We start from the raw sequence: 20,870 nt of genomic DNA, 5'->3' as shown, positions 1-20,870 counted from the left end.
GCAGTGTTGGTCAATCAGTCACCTTAGCGTGCAGAAGTCAGGGCTTTATGCTCAGCGGCCACTTGTTTAGGTAGGCCTGTTCAAAAGCTCATTAGTGCAAATATCTAACCAGCCAGTGCATTTAAGCAGGTAGAGATGGTAAAGACTTGACAGTAACACCTGTAAAGGCTTGCTACAACCAAGGTGTGCAGAGTAGTCTATGTGAATACGGCTGCTGATTATGTCCTTCCTTTTGTGTTGAGATGGTTTCTTGGGAAGGATAGTGCATCATGTCACAAAGCTCAAATCATCTCAAACTTGTTTCTTAAGACAACAGTGAGTTCACTGCACAAGGTCACCAGATAACAGTGGAACACCTCTGGGATTTATTGTGAAGGCTCACATCATGGATGTGCAGCTGACACATCTGCAGCGACTGTGTGATACTCTCATGTCAGTATAGAATGTCTCTAATGGCGTGTTGAATATGTACAACAAAGAATAAAGGCAGGTATGAAGGCAAAATGGGGGTCAAAAACAGTACTGGCACGGTGTACCTAATAAAGTGGCTACTGAGTGTAATTCTGTACTAGTTTTATAGGTGATTTAAGAGTTTCCAAAGATACAAGATATGTTATTCTGAATTTGGGATTAATTATATTCAAGACATTTAAAATATTTTTCTTCTGATGGACTAAAAATACAACAAACACGTGCCGTCACACAGATGTCATAATGTTACTATGTCTATCAAAATTAATCTGATCTGCTGGCACCCAATGAAATGGAGATCAAAGACCACAATGTGTGTGTGTGTGTGTGTGTGTGTGTGTGTGTGTGTGTGTGTGTGTGAGAGAGAGAGAGAGAGAGAGAGAGAGAGAGAGAGAGGGAGATACATTTCCATGGCATGATTGTCAGTTGACCATGTGGAAACTGTGGTGGCTTCTGTGTTGTGCTTTGACACAGTTGCACACCCTCTTTATTGATATATTGATGGCGCATCTCATGTTCCCTGCACATGGCTCACTGACACGTGACAGTGAAGGTTTCCCAGATACCGGGTATGATGGTACAACTCAACTCTGCTCTAATTTATTTATAAATCACAGGAGAAAAACTGCAGTTGACCAAAGTTCTGTGCAAAAGGTAGAATGTAAAGAAAATAATCAAGGAAATAGGATCAGAAATAACTAAACACATACAATCTTGTAGATGTAGATGGTGTCTAGAAAAAAAAGAAATATAACAAAACATCAATATTTAAAACTTCACATATCTAACAATACAGTGACTGTACAATGAGAGACCTTTGGACAGTCATTAAAAAAAGTATGAAAGAATAATTTAATAATACTAACAAAGTTTATGACATTCTTAGACACTGGGCAGGTCTTTCCAGAACCCTCAAATCCATTCCAGTGGACCAACTTATTTTACAGCAAAGTGTATATATATATATATATATATATATATATATATATATATATATATATATATATATATATATAAATGTCTCTCTGTATTCCCATTGCCTGCTAAGCACTTCCTGGAACTAGCTAAAGCCTACATGAACCACGTGACGACCTTGTATTCTGGACCCCTGCTGAGGCAGCTCTTACCATTGCAGGGCTCTGGCTTTATCTCTCTTAACACTTTGAACACCCTCCCTATACTTTGCTTAGCTCAGAAACAAATAACACCGATAACAGGGCTATATAGAAATGATCAGCATATAGACAGGTCAGGAAAGCATACCAAATGATGAATCTAGCATTATTTTATTCTTTTTGCTTTTTAACACAGTTTTTTGGGGGGACAACTCACAATTAAACAAACAAAAACAAATTGTTAGATGCGCATTCATCTAATTCCAGACTATATATTCCTTGAATACAATTACCTCTTCAATTACAAAGTTATATTACACCTTAAAACGATGTTTTAAAGATCTGAATGTGTCTTTTATACACGGTGATTTTTTTTCTCTGTATAAAAATACAAAAATGGGAAAATGATGAAACTAGGGAAACATGACAGGTTGGTGTGCCAATGAAACTGCAAAGAAACAAAACAAAACAAAACAAAAACAACAAGCACTACATCTCAGACTCCACAGACCTCAGTTAGCATGTTAAATGTTATGTTATGTTAGTCATGACAATGCAGTTACTCAGATGTCAAAAGGATAAGAATGGTGATATTCTGCAATTTTATATCCACACACAAATTCATTTAAAAGACCAAAGTCAACATGATTGAGTCTAGCTTTGTCTGTGTAGCCAGATTTTCTCATATCATACACCGCTTTATAGCCATGCTACCAGTTCTGAGGCTGTACACATGAGCTAAATGTTCAACGAGCAGGCAGGAAATCATGATGGCATACTGACACAATGACACAAAATAAAATTTGGCTGAAGCCTTTAGGTTTTTCAACTTTTTACTCATGAACCAGGGAACTATTAAAATTTTAGTTCATCAACTCAGCAAGACTCATAAATAAAATAAAAAATGTTATAGCAAAATGTTAAATAGGGAAAATCTTCATGTCTGGGTGAAAGTATTTGACTGGCACTGTCACAGTTCCCTGTCTTGTTCCCTGTCTTGTTCCCTGACTTGTTCCCTGACTTGCAGCTGAAGAATAGTCAAATAAAAATTCAATTTCCCTTCATTTAAACAATGAAAGTAAAAACAATTAAAGTACCAAGATGCTTTAAGAAACAATGATGTCCTTTATAAGGTTAATAGAATTGCACTGATGCATTTATGTCTTCAGCAAGGCCAAACTGATTTGATGTTAAAAATCATAAACTTGCTAAATTATAAAGTATTAGTACTCCGAGGTCTAAGTCATCATAGATAATAACCCTAACCCCACTCTAATAGTATGCTGTGGAAAAAGTCAAGAAGGACCTTTTTGGGAGAAAAAAATCAAATGTTTTTAAATGACAAAAACCCCCAAAACAAATATTACATATTCTGTGAAAAAAAACACACATACACACATTCTGATTGGCTAGCCTTAGTGTTAGGGTTAGGACTGGGGTCATGATATGATGACTCTGAGAAACTAAAGTTGTTGGTTTGGATCCTTTCATAGGATTTGCTGACATTAATATAACTATAGCTTTCCACTTGTATTTCAAGGTCACTTCTGTTAACGATGTAACATTTTACTACATTTGTCTACGCAGTCATTTCCTATGTTACACTACAATATGTCCATTAGTATGTTTCTTTGCATCACACACAGTCACACACATACAGTTGTGGTAGGAACTTTAAATACATCGTGGCAATTTGGGGATTTTTAATGATTTCTTGGAACTGTTTTTTCCATGGTGGAATGACAGTGCACAAGTTTGAATTTATTTTGGAATCTCTCTCATCCACAAAGCATCAAAATGATATATTTGATTAAATGTCCCTTATGTTGCAGTCCGACCAGATACTTTTGGCATCCATTAGTCTTGGCAGAGTTTGATTGGCTTTTAAGCATAATCCATAAAATTGTGTTCTTAGGTTTGAAAGCCTCACCTTTAACCATCCAAACATACCTCTTGTCATTGTGATCAAACAGCTCAATCTTTGGTGTCACCTGACCATAAAATTTGCCATTTGGCTCGTCCACGTGGGCAGCTGAAAATTGCAGATCAGTTGTTGAAGGTGTTGATTTTGGAGCAGGGACTTCTTTCTTGGTCAGCGCCGTCTCAGTCCATGGCAATGTAAAACATGCCTCAGTTGTTCAGTTCCTTCTGCTGGTGTTCCAGCAGTTTCCAGTTCATGGCAGACTTGAGCCTTTGTGGTTTCTCAACATGTTCCTGAACAATTTCCTGTCATCTAAGGGGTGACAGTTGGGGTCTTCTTCTAGAAGTTGGCAAAGTGGTGACAAATAACTTGTACTTACAGAGAACTGTTTGAACTGAAGATTAGAGGCAGTTTTTTTTTTTTTTTTTTTTTTAGAAATGCAGGTAAAAAAAAAGTGTTTTAATAACATTGTAGAACGATCACCACAACCTAAATGAGTTTATGTATAATTTCGACCCTGTGTGGATTAGAGAAAATCCAAAATACATTCAAACTTGCACCCAGTTCTTTTTAAAGTCCTGTAAGTTGGCTTCATCCCCCCCTGGAGAAACAACAGTTAAAGAAATCATTAGAAGTCCAAAATCACCGTAATGTTCAGGGCCATGACGAGTACATGTAAACCTCTGACCACAACTGCACTTAAAGTATCAAATCTCAAAGCCTGGTCATTTTCAGGATATTTAACTCTATTTTTATCCCATCTTCCGCTTCATTCTCTACACTCATTGCAGGATTGTCATATACTGCTGTGTGTGTTGTCCTGTTATTTTCCAATTGTTCTGCTCTGCCTTCTTGGTCGTCGGATACAGCTTGGCAGCATTTGCAGCAGCAGCAGCATTTTGCGATTAAAACACCAACTGCTTTGTCGCAGGGAGCCAGGGAGTGTGCCCATAGTGGGAGGAAGTCCCAGGATCGCAGGACTGCAGGCAGCCACCCAGGTTTCCGCTTTTGTAGTATGTTGATCACAATGATTATGATCAACATGATGACTAGAGGAACACCCACGCCCACCAGTACCTTCCAACCAGCCAGAGACAGGCCGAAAATGAAAAGCGGTAAAACGAAGAAGCAGCAGATGATGTAGACTACAGCAAACCAGCGGTACTTGCCCGTGATGTTGCCCAGACCTTTAGCCAACCGGATAGGGACGCGGGTAAATGGAATGGGATACCACAGAATAATACCAGAGATGTTGAACAGGAAGTGCACGAGGGCAATCTGAATGGTTAACAAACAACAAGCATCAGTGTAAGTGCAAAGAAGTAGCTTGCTACAAATTCAGGTAAAATATGTCATCTTTTACAGGTTGATAATTTCCTGATAAGTTTCTGTTTTATTGAAAATAATTAAATGATTTGGCACAAGATGTCAGTGCCACAAAGATACTGGTCACTTTATTAGGTACACCTTGCTTGGACTTTAATTCTTCATGACATGGATTCAACAAGATTCAGAGATTTTGGTCTATATTGACGATAACATCATACAGCTTCCGCAGATGGGTCAGCTGCACATCCATGATATGAATTTCTCATCCTGCCACATCCCAAAGGTGCTCTATTTGATTGATATCGGGTAACTGTGGAGGCTGGGATGACTACAGTGAACTCATTGTCACGTTCCAGAAACCAGTTTGACATAGTTTGAGCTTTATGACATGGTGCGTTATCCTGCTGGATGCAGCCAGCAGAAGATGCTCAGTTGGTACTGGGGGCCAAAATGTGCCAAATATCTCCCACCCCATTTCACCACTACGACCAGCCTGAATCTTTGATGCAAAGCTCAATGGAGCCATGTATGTTGTTTACAGCAAATTCTGAAATGAGCTCATTTTGTTAATCAGTTATAAGATTTCTCCGTTTTAACATTTGTTATGTTATCTATGTTTGGAGTTGTGAATAAAATACGAGCTCATGTGATTTGAAAGTCTTTTAGTTTTCATTTTGTTCAAATTTAAAGAACATCCCAACTTTTCTGGATAGTATTAACAAGCAGTTGATAAGGTGTACCTAATGAAGTGTCCAGTAAGTTTATATTTCCAACAGTTCTTTCCACAACGATTTGTCCCAAATTTTCATGGAGGCACCCAATTTCTCCCTCAAACCACAAATTTAAAGTTAAGCTAAATGTCACAGTTGAATAAAAATTTAATTAGTCGGATAACATATTATTATTAGGGTAAAATTAGTCATTTGGATTTTTGCAGACCTTAATATGTAAGTAACCATAGGAAATATGTTAAATAGCAAATATGACATAATTTCTCATGAGAAGATGTACCTGCAATGATATTCAAATTACTATAAATTAAGAATTTATTTATTTTTTTAAATAAGAAGAAGTACAGTATAAAACCTTAGAAAGGCTTGTAGTGGTGCTAAATACAATTACTGACACATTTAATGTTAACCAGGACAGGAGAGTGTTTTTGTAGGAATGACCGACCTGTAGAGCGTCAGCCAGAGTTTCTCCGGGACTAGCCATGGCTGCCAGAATGGCTGTGGTGGTTGTGCCGATATTTGAACCAAGACACAGCGGGTACGCTCTCTCTATACTGATGACACCAATGCCTATTGGATTAAAAACGACATGGTTGGAATACATATTTTCACATCCTTACACCATGAGTCACATAAAGAAGACAAACAAGATACAGAAATCTTTAGAAAAAAAATATTTGGAAGAAAACAAATATTCGCAATCGTGCATCAATGCTGTTTTTAATAATAAATACATGGAGGTGATAGAAGTAATAGATGAATGCATAATTAACCTCACCAACTAGTGGAGTAATGGCAGAAGTGAACACTGAACTGCTCTGCACGATGAAGGTCATTCCAGCTCCGACTAAAATGGCGATGTAGCCCGTGACCCAACCGAAGGGAAATGGGAAATCTGTGCAGAGATACAAGAATATTCATGTATTATTCTACACATTGTATCCAGTTTTTTACAGAATTTATAGAGTGCAGTGATGCTCACTGGTGTTGAGGACTTTCTTGATGACAACAGCCACCTGTCCCTTCAGCATAGAGTTGAGCAGCTTGACTATGAGGATCAGGCAGGAGCAGAGCACGAGCAGAGAGAGAGCCAGCAGAATCAGACCCACCGCCATATCGGACAGATTCACATCCACAAAGAGGTGTGTACCTGGCAACACACAGAAACACGCACATAATTACACGAAAGAAATACACAATATGGACAAAACTACTGGCCCACATGTCTTAACATGTCTTTGAATTCAAGTGTTTCATTCAGCCTCATTGCCACAGGAGTGTAAAAAAGTCTACCATTATAAACATTTGTAAAAGAATGGGCCACTGAATTTGAGTAAGGTACTGCAACGCAATGCAACAAGTCAGTTTGTAACATTTTTTTTTTTCCACGATCAAGTCGAAGTAGTTTTGTTGCAAAGTGGAAGCATTCGGGAACCACAGCAACTCAGCCCTAAAGAGGTAGACCTGATAAACTGAGTGCTGAGGAGCGTGGTGCATAAAAGTCACCAGTGCTCTACTGATGCAATAACTGAACAGCTCAATACCTCTGGCATTTACATCAGCACAAAAACTGTGTGCTGGAAGCTTCATGGCATGAGTCTCCAAGCTGAAGCAGCTCCTGTAGGTATAACATGTAGGTGTCCCACTACTTTTGTTCATATAATGTTTGATACTTCTGTAGTAACTTCTGTATGCAACTTTTGTATGCAATTTACTGATGGACTACTAGTGCTATTAGTAAGCTGCAATATTATTATGATGACATCTGATGTATTTCTAATGTATATATATGTATATGAGATGCTTAATCTGGGCAGACTACTGTCCCACAAGGACAATAAAAATTACACAGTTCAATCCAAAGGTCTCTACAAGGAGACTGTGTATTATATTGTGATGGAAACATTATTCCCTTATTTACATAATTAAATTAAAGTAAATAGTGGTCTTACATTTCTTTATATTGTATGTCTCAGAAATGTTCTTTAGCGTGAAGGTATAGTTGCCATCAACCCAGCACAGAGACGGAGAGGTACAGTTCTCTGGACCAGGAACTGTGACATTCATTAAGGTCTGAAACAGGGTGGAAAACATATATTCAGCATTTAATTCTTGGTTCTTTGGAGTATATTTGGATATATTTGACATGCTTTGGTCTTACTGTGTTGGTGAAGGTTTGGCACCATCTCTTTATGAGGCTCTTGTTTTTAGCTTCTGGATCGTCGGTGGCAATCCCACTAATCACAGATGCATCCAGCTGAGTCAGAAGGAAAAAGGGAGGAGGAAACTGTAAACTATAAACCATGAGAAGATAACAGCCTTATATATGAGCATCTTATCTGTCTGATAACGTTAAGAGTGTGAAAACAAGCAATAAACTGCAGACTTTCATGTCAGCATTCATCTTTCAGGAAATGAATCATGCTACTTAATACTTTGTGTGTCATTTTAGATAGAGGTGAAATTCTGCTGTTATATATATATGCTGTGCATGGCCACTCTTACTGTATCATCCAGGCCTGTCAAGCACGTTTTTTCACCAGATTGATGACCAAAAACCGAATAAGGCAGCTGCATGTTTGTTTGTTGCTTGCAAAATTAAGATAATAATGACATCTTACCTGTATGATTGATTCAGTGAGGGGGTCAGTGATCACATTTAACAGATCTGGGGCCTCTCCACTCTGGATTTCGAATGAATCAGTGATGAGCTTGGTGACCACAAACAAATAACCACTGGCTACCTCCAGAGGCAGCAGCACCAACACTGAGAGCCAGTTAAAGAAGTCGTGCACCGTGGCCCCTGCGAAAGCTCTAAGTGCATAATGAAAGACAAAAGCAAGACAACAATGACCTTTGATCTTTCTAATGAAAGTGTGATATCACTGTTTTCCAGGTAAAGAATTCTAGGAAATGTGTACCATTTATCTTATCTCTGAACCTGAGATTCATAAAATAAAAATTAATTAATTATTTTGTTTGTTGATTTATTTATTTGTATTAAATATTACATGGTTAATTTTGTATTTATTTTATTTCCCGGGGGCCTGAGAATCTCAGGTTGAAAAGAAGGCTGTTTGTCAGTTACATAGTTGCAGGTTATTGGAGTTCAAAGGGCTTCAGAGGTAAGATAATAATAAGACAGTAATAAAACAGACCAGACCGATTAATATTCATTTACAGCTAAGTAAAACAGGTCAAGAAAAGAACAAAACATCATAAAATGAAATAAAATTAACAGTATTAGTTATCTAAAATTGAATGCAGATAATAGCATCCATAAAAATACAATAAAGTAATTCTGACGGAAATATATATAACTTCACAGTAAGTTCATCACACTTTTAATTTACCTATGTTCATCTTTTCAGGACAGATCATCACATGTACTGCTGCTGCAGTAAGGAAAGCTATAGTTGGGGTCAGACGCTTACATGCATTTATAATTGGCATGAATGTCATGGTAATTTTTGGCTTTAATGACATCATTGAACTGTTCTTCTTTCAGGGTGGAATGATTGTACAGAATACATTTTACTGACTTTAAATGATTAAAAAAAGCAAGAATTTTTTAATTTAAATTTATTTTGGATTTTCTCTAATCTACACAGGCTCAACTACACTCATACACTCACTCAAATTTATTAACATTTGGTGCTAAAGATTCTACAATGTCTTTTAACTTAATGAGGCCAAGACCTATTAACTTCTTATTAGTGATCATGAGTGACTACGGCTGATAATTTCTCTTTGCCAGCATAGAAGAAGAACTGTAGAGTTCTGGAGGAAGACCCAAACTGTTACCCCGGGATGAGAAGAAATTGCTTAGGATATTCTGGAACAAGCCTGCCATGAACTAGAAACTTCTGAAATACCATGTAACGGTCCACAGTGAAGTGAGTATTATATCGCCATGGACTGAGACCTTCAACAGAACCCCCATATGGTGAAGCAAAGGAGAAGCTAAAGATCCTACACATTCTCTAGCTTAATCTTAAAGCAATAGCTAGATGGTTGAAACTTGGAAACAGTTGGACTTTACACATCAAAACTGGTTTTGGAGTGGATAAAGTATATATTTGGGCCTGTGTGTATAATTTTGACCATGTGTAGATTACAGAAAATTCAAATTTATGCACCCAATCCTGTTTTTTAAGTCAGTAAAGATGTATTCTGTACAATCAATTCACTCTGGAAAAAGAGCAGTTAAAAGAAAACATGGAAATCCCAGAATAACCATACATCCATGCCCATGATGAGTGCATGGAAATGTCTGAACAGAGCTATAATTCATCAGGGTGTTCCTCTAGATACTGTGGGAGAATGCCCACAAGATTTGCAAGGTATATATTTTTGTATATTACTACAATATAATGAAGAACACACACATATTTTCTCCTGGGTTACTTTTTTCTGTTTAGCAGAAGGAAAGGAAGCTTCCATGAAGCACAAATTCATTACCTCCGAAAAGTGTTGCGCTCACCAGCCTGCGTCATGGCGACTAGTGTGTTTGTGACCGAGGTGCCGATGTTGGTGCCCATGATGATAGGAACGGCCACCTGAACTGTTAACACTGTGGAAGCACACAGACCTCCTTCAATATCATCCTCACTCATGATAAGTTTTCTGTGCATGGATGTGTTTCTATATGTGCTGGTAGAGGGGAGAAGTTCATACTCACAACCAGAGGAGACCATGCTGACAACTATGGAGGAGGAAGTGGATGAGCTCTGGACCAGCAGGGTGACCAGAACACCAATGACTAAACCAGCCAGAGGGTTGGACAAAATTTTGTTGTCCTGAAAGATGTCACCTGCCGTTTTACCTGGACCAGGTGAACATTAGAGACTGAACATTTTCACATTCATACCATATTTTATTTCTGAATATAAAAATATTGTGCTTGGGATTGGTGATCGGGTACATTTTAAACAGTAGTAGAGCTGAGTACTGCTAAAGGTGACTTCCAGTCACATTGTGACTGTGCACAGTGTCTTAAAAACAAGATGTCTGCTGTGGTAAAAGGACTATAACTTGCAAGTTTATTGCTCAACATTACATTAACTCATAGCTTCTGATAAGTTTAAGAGTGAGTACCTCCCACAAGCTGGAAAGCTGAGCTCAGGATGTCAAGAGAACAGACGAACATATAGAGGAAACCTAAAAGCAGAATCAGCTTCCCCACTGATATCAGCACTGTGAGGACCTTCCCTTTGGTATCCAGTGCTGAAACAAACAGAAAGAGACAAAGAAAAATATACCAGTATTACACCGAAATACACCTTTCCCCCCCTTCTTCTTTATTATAAGCTCTATAAATGGCCTGTATTTGTATAGCGCTTTACTTAGTCCCTAAGGACCCCAAAGCACTTTACACTACATTCAGTCATTTACACACCCATCCTCACACTTGTGATGGCAAGCTACATTGTAGCCACAGCTGCCCTGGGGCGCAATGACAAAGGCGAGGCTGCCGGACACTGGCGCCACCGGGCCCTCTGACTACCACCAGCAGGCAACAGGTGAAGTATCGGAGACGGGATCGAACCGGCAACCTTCCGATTACAAGACGAACTGCCAACTCTTCAGCCACGAGCTCTATAGACCAGTGGCGCTGGTTTCAAAGAGGACTGAATATAGTAATTTATGTATAATTTTTAGTGCTGCCAGCGTTAATCGCGTGGGACTGCATGGCGCTAACACGTTAATGACCAAACCGTGCTAACGCGTTGACACTGTGCAGCCCCACGCACTAACTCGCTAACGGAGATTTGCCACGTTAATGTAATTTTAAAAAGATTAACACTGACAGCACTAATAATTTTATATACCAGTAGTATTATGTTCTATAATTTTAGAGTTCATCTTAACCTCCATTGCAGTCAAAGCAAATTTACCTAATTTATCTTATCTTAACAGGACGTTTGTTCACTGCTATCATCAACACTACCATTTATTACTGGTACACTGTTCAAGTAATCAGGTCAATGTTTGAACTTCTTAAAATGAGGTAATGATGATCCAGAAGCAAACTAGAGTGTATACTAATGTTTAAAACATGAAAAGCCTTTTATGTCTTATTCTTTTAGTTTTACACAGATCAACACTTTAAACTGTTTTTAACTAAATATTTACAAAATCGTCAAACTTACAGACAAACTCGAAATATGAAACATGTGTTTGCAAAAGGTGTGGGGGTTACTTTGTTTAAAAATCAAATACCGGTATGAAAGATTCTCGGTGAATATTTTAATTATCACTAAAACAAACAGTAACTCTTTAGCTGCAGGACTTTGTGTTTTACTGCAGCTCTTTATGGTGTAATGTACAGCAAATGTTCTGAATCACTAGGCTTGATTTGGAAATGCAATCTTATCAGCACTGTCTTATCACAGTCCTTGATGGGACATTGCTTGTACTTTTAGAAACACGAGTCTACACCTGACCACGGGACACCCGCATCCTTCAGTTCTGGCAGGTCCCATGGATCTGTGTCCTCCGGCTCAGCCACGATCAGAGCCGCAGTGGAATGTGCAGGGCTCGCTTTGATTTCTATAAATAATGGGGAAAAAAAGACCATTTTTGTCCTGCTGCACACACACATGTAATTCTGATGAAATCAATCAGTAGCTTTTCCTTACACACCTTTACTTTTATATCCATTTTTCTCATCGTTGTCTTCCTTACATTTGTTTTTTGTAGCCATTTGCTGAAAAAAAAAATCAGATTAATTTTCACTCATTTAGCTTTAGTCATACAAACAATACTTACATTATATCCAAGTTATTGCAATATTTAGATCACACAAAGAAAAAACGCAATATTATACATAAACTGTAAAGCAGCTTGCTGTTATCCCTAAATGCAGCAAGCATTTACACAGAATGATGCATCGCTGTGTAAAATTTCCTCTATTTTTGCAGCAATCTGTTAGAGTGATGATTGCAGTTAACTAACAATGCAGCAAACTAAGCAAAGATACAGAAAACCTCATTCAGCTGTATCGACTCCTCGCTTTTTAAAACAAACTAATTTTCTCCAGCAGGTATTGGCTTCAGGAATAACACACACACACACACATCTTGTCTAATGCCAGGGTATTGATCTTTGTGTCACATGTAATTCCAGTAAAATTCCAGTCACTGGACAGTATGACAAAAAGAAAACACTCTGGGGTATGTTTCATCATTTTGCTATTGTTTATACTTTGATAATAATTTGTAAAGCTTCTAAGTGTGCACTATTTGTCTAAGCTGTGCCCTGTTTTCTATCATTACTCGTTCATAAGAGGATTACTGCACAGCTAATATTGAACGTCAGTTTTAGTTTTCACATGCTGGGCTTCAGTGGACCACATCCAATCACTTTCAGACTTAATTTCAGTGTTTTCTGTTCTGAATTCCAGCTCAAGTTTTGTTTTGTTTTTTTCACATGAATGAAGAGCCACGTGCATACTGTATGAGCAGTATGCATGTTAAAACATATTTAAAAAATTAAGAAATAAATAAAATTTCAAAAACTACACACATCCTTGTGTTGCCATACAAATGTTATAGTTCATGAACTCTTGACCCATACTGATTCTCCCCATCCATCATATAATTTTATTAATTTAAATACTCCAGATTTGCATTCAGTTTTCAGTTAACAGCAGCAAAAATAATTAGAAGATTGACTGAGACATGTCTGTCCTCACCTGTGGCAGATGTAGTGTGTCCATCCTTCCCGTGCACTTTTTACTTTGGCCTCAGGTTTAAAAATGCTGCCTTCGTGCAGATAGAGTAGAAAAGGTGGGAGAGGGGTCAATGTAGACCAAATGAAAATGTGATGTGCAGTGTTCACATCACCGGGAACACTTCCGTCATGATGATAAGAAGAACACACCTTCCAAACTTTGATTAGTCTTACCTGACTCGGCTTTAATCTTTCTGCCAGTGGTGTTGCAATCCAACTCACATTGTACCTGATAAGTCTCAGGCTGGTGGCGTCAGCTTTCAACTGCACCTCCACACCTGCTGCTAAACTTACCTTACCGATATACTTTGTACGTTTTACACGCAAAACTCATAATCAGTTCTGTTTGCTTGTCCCATTTGAAAGTATGATCATCCATTTAAAACATGAACTTTTAAAGCAAAAACTCTGTACTTCATTTAGCTGTTAAAAAATAAAAAATAATTCTTTGTTGCATGTCTCATGCACAGCTCTCAGAGTGAGGATAGCTCCAGCTGGTGGACCCTGAGATTAACATGGGAAAGAGGTGACAGACACAATGGATTCCCTGACAAAGATTTATCTATACCACACAGGGTGGTGGGGTGTGATCATTGACTGTAATGGGGGTGGGGTGGGTCTATAATGTCATAGAAGTCCAACTTGAGTGTATTTTTGGAGCATTTTTGGATAGAAATTATTGATTTTCCTAATCCAGCTACCGGTTGGTCAATATTTCAAAATGCCAGTGAACTAAGTTTAGCTCCATAAAACTCTTCATAACAAAAAAAGTAGAAGTCAATCTGCGCCAAAGTGATGGACTGAATCTCCATGGTAGCTGCGCCAACATGGGAATCCAGGATCCACTGCTCTAGTGCACAACAAGCCCCTGTGGGACATTTCCATGTATGCTTCCCATCTGACCAAATGCTCTGTTGCTAATTTATTAGGTTCAGCTTGTCAATGTGGATGCACATGAAATAAATATGAACTCATAATTTTCCATTTTAAAGAAGTGCTAATGTGATTTTTTTTAAGCACTTTTAACAAATACTGAACAGCTTAACTTTCATAAAGGAAATCTGTGTAAGAGGACAGTTTTATTAGAGATCACTGATTTAAGACAGATTAACCAAACAAATGTGTAACTGATCTTTTTAAATGGGGGTAGTTAATATTAATCCAAAAAACAAACCAAAGTGCCACAGTTAACTCAGCAAGTAATTTGTACCACATCTTAGAGCTAACTGAGTGGCCCAGTTATGTAACAGTGTGGTTAGCTCAAGTAACTCTGCAGTGACCTAATGAAACCATTGTCAGTATTGATTGTCCCAGAAGCCACGCTGTGCCCCTCTGCAACCCAGTGCACTGAGGTGCCCGTCTGGTTCTCCCAAAAGCCTACAAATTACAACTCTCCAGCTACAGTTCTGATTGCCTGATTATGCCTTAGCATTCCAGTTTGGCCTTACACCTAAACAGGAGCACCTCCATCGCACACCAACACAGCTAAGGCACATATACCCTTTAGCCTGGCATCTCCTGCCATGCAGTAAAACCAAATGGAAGATAACTAAGGTGACAAAGGATACAACTGACCTCATCTTTTAGTTTTCTTTTACTTTTATTGATTATGGCCTCTCTTCTGTTGTACGGATTTTGAACATGCTTAGGATAAAAAGATTCACAGGCTTAATCTTCTCCTTAATAGCAGCATTAAAAGGCCTTTTGATGCATATATGTGCCTGTACATGTCATGTCCTTCTAAGAACCAAGGAAACAATTGTGTTTCAGTTGAACTTCTTTTGTGATATCCAGCCTATTTGGAGCTGAAAGAGGACACCCAAACACATGAGATATTGGAAAAGCCAGGATGTTCTCTTTTGAGCACAACAGGGCTTATTATGGTAGCTCAAATATGTCCAAAGACACAGACCAAAAACAATTGTCTGTTAAAGAGGGCATAAATGAATAGGCTGGTTCTCAGGAGGATGTGAGGCAAAGTCTTTTTCAGTTTACAAGTGCAACAGCATCATCTAGGCACTATACCATGCTATTACAGCACTGCACAATTTAGCTCTTATCACACATCTGTGGCCCTGTATATTATTTTTAATGCAAATCAAGTTGCCATTAATGGTTCCTAAACTGATACATCACGCACGAAGTACAGAAAAATTAGTTGTGCAACTCTGGAAAGCATTTTGCTGTCTGTAAAGTCTAAATAATCAGGACAACATGCATAAAATTATAGTAAAATTTAATGTGTTTTTCAATTGAAATATTATGTAGCATGCATAATGTATATTATAAAAACTTGTAGTATTGTAAAATATAATATGATGAGACATATATGATTATGTGACACACTATGCAAACATCTTGAGTCGCCCCTCATTTTGCTTTCTAGCAGCCAGACTTTCTTGTCATGTTTTTAAAATGTTCTTGAGAAATGCTTCTTCAGGTTTTATGATTTATTTGTTTATATTAAATCAAAGTACTTGCACCTGGCTATTTTCACAGGAATGCTTTTTGTTTCTTAAGTCACTTAATACTGACCTATGAATGATTCAACCATGAAAAGGCTGTGTAATTCCATCCAGTGTGTGCTTACAAATTTGAGCAAACTGGACAAGTGGAAGACAAAAAAGGCAGGCCTAAAAATATCTACACCAGATAAGCAGTATCTAAAAGTCATGTCCAGCAAAGACCTGACACGGGACCTGTGAGATGCATCAGGGGTGTCGAACTCCAGGCCTCAAGGGCCAGTGTCCTGCAGGTTTTAGAGCTCACCCTGGGCCAACACACCTGAATCAAATTATTAGTTCATTACCAGGCCTCTGGAGAACATCAAGACATGTTTAGGAGGTCATTTAGCCATTTAAATCAGCTGTGTTGGATCAAGGATACATCTAAAACCTGCAGGACACTGGCCCTCGAGGCCTGGAGTTCGACACCTGTGACTCTAAACCAAGCTGACCCATCTACTGTTCACCAAATAAAAATAATTCTCATTAGTATCGGATCTCTTTGGACGTGTGGCTCTAAAAAAATTAATTCTTCTTACCAGCAAACCAATAGCCACACAATGAGGCAGTTATGATTATGAAAACAATTAAATTGTTTGGATAATAATAGGTGAAGATGTGAACCGGAAAGTGACAGAAATTAGTTCACATCCACTAGAGGGAGCGGGTAGACATCATTGGTACCGCTTTAACAGCCTTTTTTTTTTTTTTTCAAAATAAAAGACCCAGTTGAGAGCTCTTTCTGATGTTTTAAAGTAATAAAACTGCAACGATATTATTTTTTTATTATTTGGAATGATGTTCATGGGAGATTACATTCCAGCAGTAAAACTGAGCTTAACACGTTTTCTTTTCTTTTCTCATTTTTTGTTAGCTAAACAAATGCAACTTTCCTTCAACTTCCGGGTTAATGTCAGCGCTATCTGTAGCAATGACATTGTACCAAACACTATATAAGTCAGTACGCCGAGTGGCTTACACTATGTTAGTTCACATGCTTTGAGTTGTCAGGAAGCTTGGACATTATCGTCAGTATGTCGTCCTCCACTACAGGTTTCCCGGGCGAGCGGCAGCACCAACCGGCGCAGGTAAAAAACGGAGATAAACACGCACTAAGTTAGATGCTAACACGTTAGCTTACGGTAGCTGGCATTGACTTTGTATGAACTGCACGCGCAGTTTTATGGAGACGGGGGTGTGCTTTGTTGCCCTCCGTTTTAATTTCAGTAATTTGAAGGTGGAGACGTTTGCGTGGATTTCTATGACTTCTAGCGGCTGTTAACTAACGGTAAGGTGTTTGCGTTAACCTGCAGACGCCGCTGAACATTGACTACATCCCCACAGAAGAAGAGAGGAGAGTGTTGAGAGAGTGCAACCAGGAGAGCTTTTTTTACAGGTGTAAGTTTCCCGTGCATGCCAGCTTGATGGTTTAGGATGTGAAAATGTTGTTTGTTGTGACTCCGTCGTGTTTACACTGACATCATTACGATTTCTCCACAGCGGTGCCCTTCTCTGTGATCAGCATGGCTATCACCCAAGCCCTAATAGCCAGAGGTAATGTTGTTCATACTGTGGAGCAGGGGTGTCAAACTCATTTTACACAGTGGGTCACATTCAGAGCAGTCCAATCTGGTCTTCAATAGGACAGATCAGTCATACGTATTATAAAGTGTTCCTCTTTCTTTCACTCTGAAGATGTAAGAGATGTCTTATGAAAACAATTTATAAGGAAAAGATGTGGGAGTGAATCAGCATGTCACTTTGGTCTTAAATGTTTAGAAAGAAATGTAACTTTTTTTTTGTTATTTTACAGATAATTTTGATCAATTTTTACCACGAAACAACATTAATTTCTATAGAAAATAGTGAAAAACATGAACTTCTGCCAATTAATGGAGTACTAGCAATAATTTAAAAAAAAAAAAAATCTATAATTATAGATAGATACTTTACTAATCCCACACTGTGGAAATTCCCTTGTTACAAGGGTCAGAAAGAAAAAGTAAATTAGACATTATATTTATACACAAGTATTTTTAGATGGTGCTTTTCCTGTGTCTATATTGTACACTTTGACTGCTGTTGGGATGAAGGGCTTGCGATAGTGCTTGTTCCTACACCGTGTCTGTAACAGTCTACTGCTGAAGGAGCTGCTCAGGGGCTCCAGTCTCATGCAGGGGGTGAGAGGTGTTGTCCATAATGAACATTGGCATGGTTAACATCCACCTCCTCTATGGAGTCTTGGGGACTGGCAAGGACAGAGCTGTTGATGGGTTGCTGATATTTCTGTTTGTAAGATGGCTCTAAAACTGACAGAAAGCACAGTGAAATATTGAAATTTATGCTCTCCTTTGTAATTTTCACATTCTCTAAAGCATCCAGAGGGGCGAGATCATTCTGGCCCCAGGGCCATAACGGCCCTGGGGTGTTTAACATCCCTGCTGTACTGGAATCAGCACAATATCAGTTAAATGAACATTGTCACATGTTGATCCTCAAGTTGACATGAATGTGTTAAATTTGCAGGGGCTCTGTCTGCATCTCCAAGATTTGGATCTTTACCCAAAGTTGCCTGTAAGTTTATAAGTGTTAAATATGTGGGAAACACACATACACACACTTACCCTGTATTTACTGAGTAGAATAAGAAAAACCTCTCTATTAAACTCAGTTTGTGTTGTTTTCTCATTTCTTTTCTTTGACTGTGTTTGACCCTACAGTTGCTGGTTTCTGTGGCTACCTGGCTGGAAAACTGTCATATATGAAAACATGTCAGGAAAAATTCAAGAGGCTGGAGAACTCTCCTCTTGGTGAGATTATCAGACAGAGGTCAGGCCTGCCTCCACTGAAGTGAGTATCACATACACTTAATTAAATGCCGGCCTGTTGAGATTAACTGTCAGCAGCATTGCCTTTAGCATATTGTCCCCTTCTTTACAGATCCCAGGGTCCTCAGTCAGAGTTGGGTGACCCAGACTCTCAGTCTTTTGAACCCATATTCCAGCCTGCAGAGGCCTCGAGCCACACCTACAGCAAAGATTATGGATATGGCTACAGTCCAGACCCACCAGCACAAATGGACAGAGGAGATGACTTTAGTGCTCCAGGTATTCCAAAGGGGCAATATGTGGGTTATTCACAACTGAGTTCTCAACAGTAGCTCACCAAAAGAAGGTCCTGGGGCCAAAGCTTCCTGTTCTTTTTGCAAGGAGTTTGCAGCTCCCACTAGCCATCTTCAGTTAATTTTCCACGAGCATGAATATTATATTGATAAAGTGCTCTCTGAATTTTGCTTGCAGCAAGAATAGAAAAGTGCTACCAGTGAATACCAGGTCTTTCCTTTTCACTTGTTACAGTGAGGTGGTCATCAAAGTCCAGCATTTACTAGTTTTTCTTGTACGGCATACATCTGAAATTACTTTTAAAAAAACAAGAGTTGGGTGCACAAATTTGAATTTATTTTCGAGTTTCTCTAATCCACACAGGGTCAAAAATATATACACATATCTCCCCTGATATTTTGTTATGTCCCTTAGCAAGTTGCACCTTAGCCATATGCTTCTGGTAGTCATCAGCAAGCTTCTGGCATAATGCTGGCTGGATTTCTTGGTTAATTTAAATCTGTTGATTTTCTGGCGCAGGTCTGACTTTTTAAGCGTACTCCAAAAACTTTTAATAGACTTTAAGGTCTGAGCTTTCTGAAGGCCACTCCAGCTTAATGGCAACCTGCTTTATCTATTGCAAAGTCAGTTTTAAAGTACTGAGATCATTGTCCTGTTGGAACACTCAGTTGTCCAAGTTTCAATCGTCATTTCAACAAAACTTTCCAGTAGAAATGAACTTTAAAAAAAAAAAAAAAAATCCCATCTTTTGCCCTGTAAATTTCAGTCCAGTCATATGTGGAAGAGGAGGAGCCCAAGAGGACGTCTATCCTCTATGAGGACCTGAGGCTCAAAAACAGAGAGAACTATGAGGTCACACTCACTCAGAAAGCTGACGCATTGCTCAAAACACCACCTGCAAAAGAGGTAGAAAGACCCAAGAAAGAGGGTAGGTTGTTACTGCTAAGGCATGTATAGAACTTGATAAATACTTTTTTTCCCTTCCTTGGCCAAACTAAATGGAAGATAACCAACATTAAAGAACTGTATGTTTGTGTCTCTAAAGTGGTGTCTTACAGAGGTTCAAAGTTAGCTGTTAAAGGAGTTGCTTCATAGTCTATAATTCTGACAGTGTCTGTAAGTTAGTATTAAATGACACAATAATTAAATTATATCAACAGTTGAGAGAAAAAAAAATCTTATAGAATTCAAAGAAGTAAAATGTACAAAACCAAATGTCTGGAAATCCATCAAAGAAGAAAATCCTGTTTAGTTGTGGCAGAATCTTATTCCTGTGATGCGCCTGCATCTATATCATGACCAAGCAGAGGAGCAACTGGCATGGAAACGAATAGCAGGGGGGGGAAGAATTTGACGTCATTACTGCCTTTTATTATAATTCAAGATGCAGTGTGGATTGCACCTTACAGGAGGACTAGAATAATGTCCTTAAGAAATGGTGGTGGATAGATGGAGGTAGATTTGCAAGTTCAGCCTGTCTTTCAAGTAATTTGTAAAATAATTTGCATTTCTCCTTCTGTCTCTGTACAGTGAAGAAGAACGTCTATGGAGATGCCTGGGAGGAATGAGTCCTTTGGTGAAATTAAGATGTGATCAGTATTCGAGTGTCACTGATTGTACAGGACACGGGCTTCTCAGTGGTCACTTTTCATGATGTACAAGTTTATGATAATTTTGTCCTTTAAGTATCAATAAAACCAAACAGTTTCAGGTCTTGGTGCTCTGTGTTTTGGCACTAGTGTGAATTTATCAAACATTTTCTATTAACTAGGATAAAGGCAAAGGTTCAAAACAAAAAACCCTGGAGCTGCATTTGACTTCTGTCTGAACTTAATTTGCATCCAGAGTTTAAGATGCTTTCCTGACCTGCAGTTGTTACAATGATGTAAGCACTGTTGTACTTGCATCATGTTTAATACCATGGTGTAAGTACAACACTGAGT

At 38.5% G+C, this 20,870-nt stretch overlaps 2 protein-coding genes across 2 annotated transcripts; one reads left to right on the top strand and one right to left on the bottom strand.

Annotated features, from left to right (window-relative positions):
* Window positions 1-1,755: 1,755 nt before the first annotated feature.
* Window positions 1,756-13,385, bottom strand: slc34a2a (solute carrier family 34 member 2a). The gene is made up of 13 exons (XM_031741165.2): window positions 13,264-13,385; window positions 12,213-12,276; window positions 12,009-12,119; window positions 10,665-10,793; window positions 10,249-10,392; window positions 10,029-10,140; window positions 8,189-8,381; window positions 7,729-7,824; window positions 7,520-7,640; window positions 6,550-6,717; window positions 6,346-6,462; window positions 6,013-6,137; window positions 1,756-4,785 (listed from the first exon to the last, which is right to left on the bottom strand). The coding sequence occupies exons 1-13, from the start codon at window positions 13,285-13,287 to the stop codon at window positions 4,222-4,224; spliced, it is 1,968 nt and encodes a 655-aa protein (XP_031597025.2). The 5' UTR covers window positions 13,288-13,385; the 3' UTR covers window positions 1,756-4,221.
* A 3,307-nt stretch (window positions 13,386-16,692) lies between these two features.
* LOC116321395 (OCIA domain-containing protein 1) lies at window positions 16,693-20,641 on the top strand. The gene is made up of 8 exons (XM_031741232.2): window positions 16,693-16,893; window positions 17,119-17,203; window positions 17,306-17,359; window positions 18,332-18,379; window positions 18,526-18,655; window positions 18,746-18,912; window positions 19,694-19,855; window positions 20,458-20,641. The coding sequence occupies exons 1-8, from the start codon at window positions 16,840-16,842 to the stop codon at window positions 20,493-20,495; spliced, it is 738 nt and encodes a 245-aa protein (XP_031597092.1). The 5' UTR covers window positions 16,693-16,839; the 3' UTR covers window positions 20,496-20,641.
* The last annotated feature ends 229 nt before the right edge of the window (window positions 20,642-20,870 follow it).

Source organism: Oreochromis aureus, linkage group 6 (assembly GCF_013358895.1).
Source record: "Oreochromis aureus strain Israel breed Guangdong linkage group 6, ZZ_aureus, whole genome shotgun sequence".
In the NCBI taxonomy this organism is placed as follows: Eukaryota; Metazoa; Chordata; class Actinopteri; order Cichliformes; family Cichlidae; genus Oreochromis; species Oreochromis aureus.
Note: the sequence above shows the minus strand (reverse complement) of the source record. Positions and strands in the feature narration are given on the sequence as shown.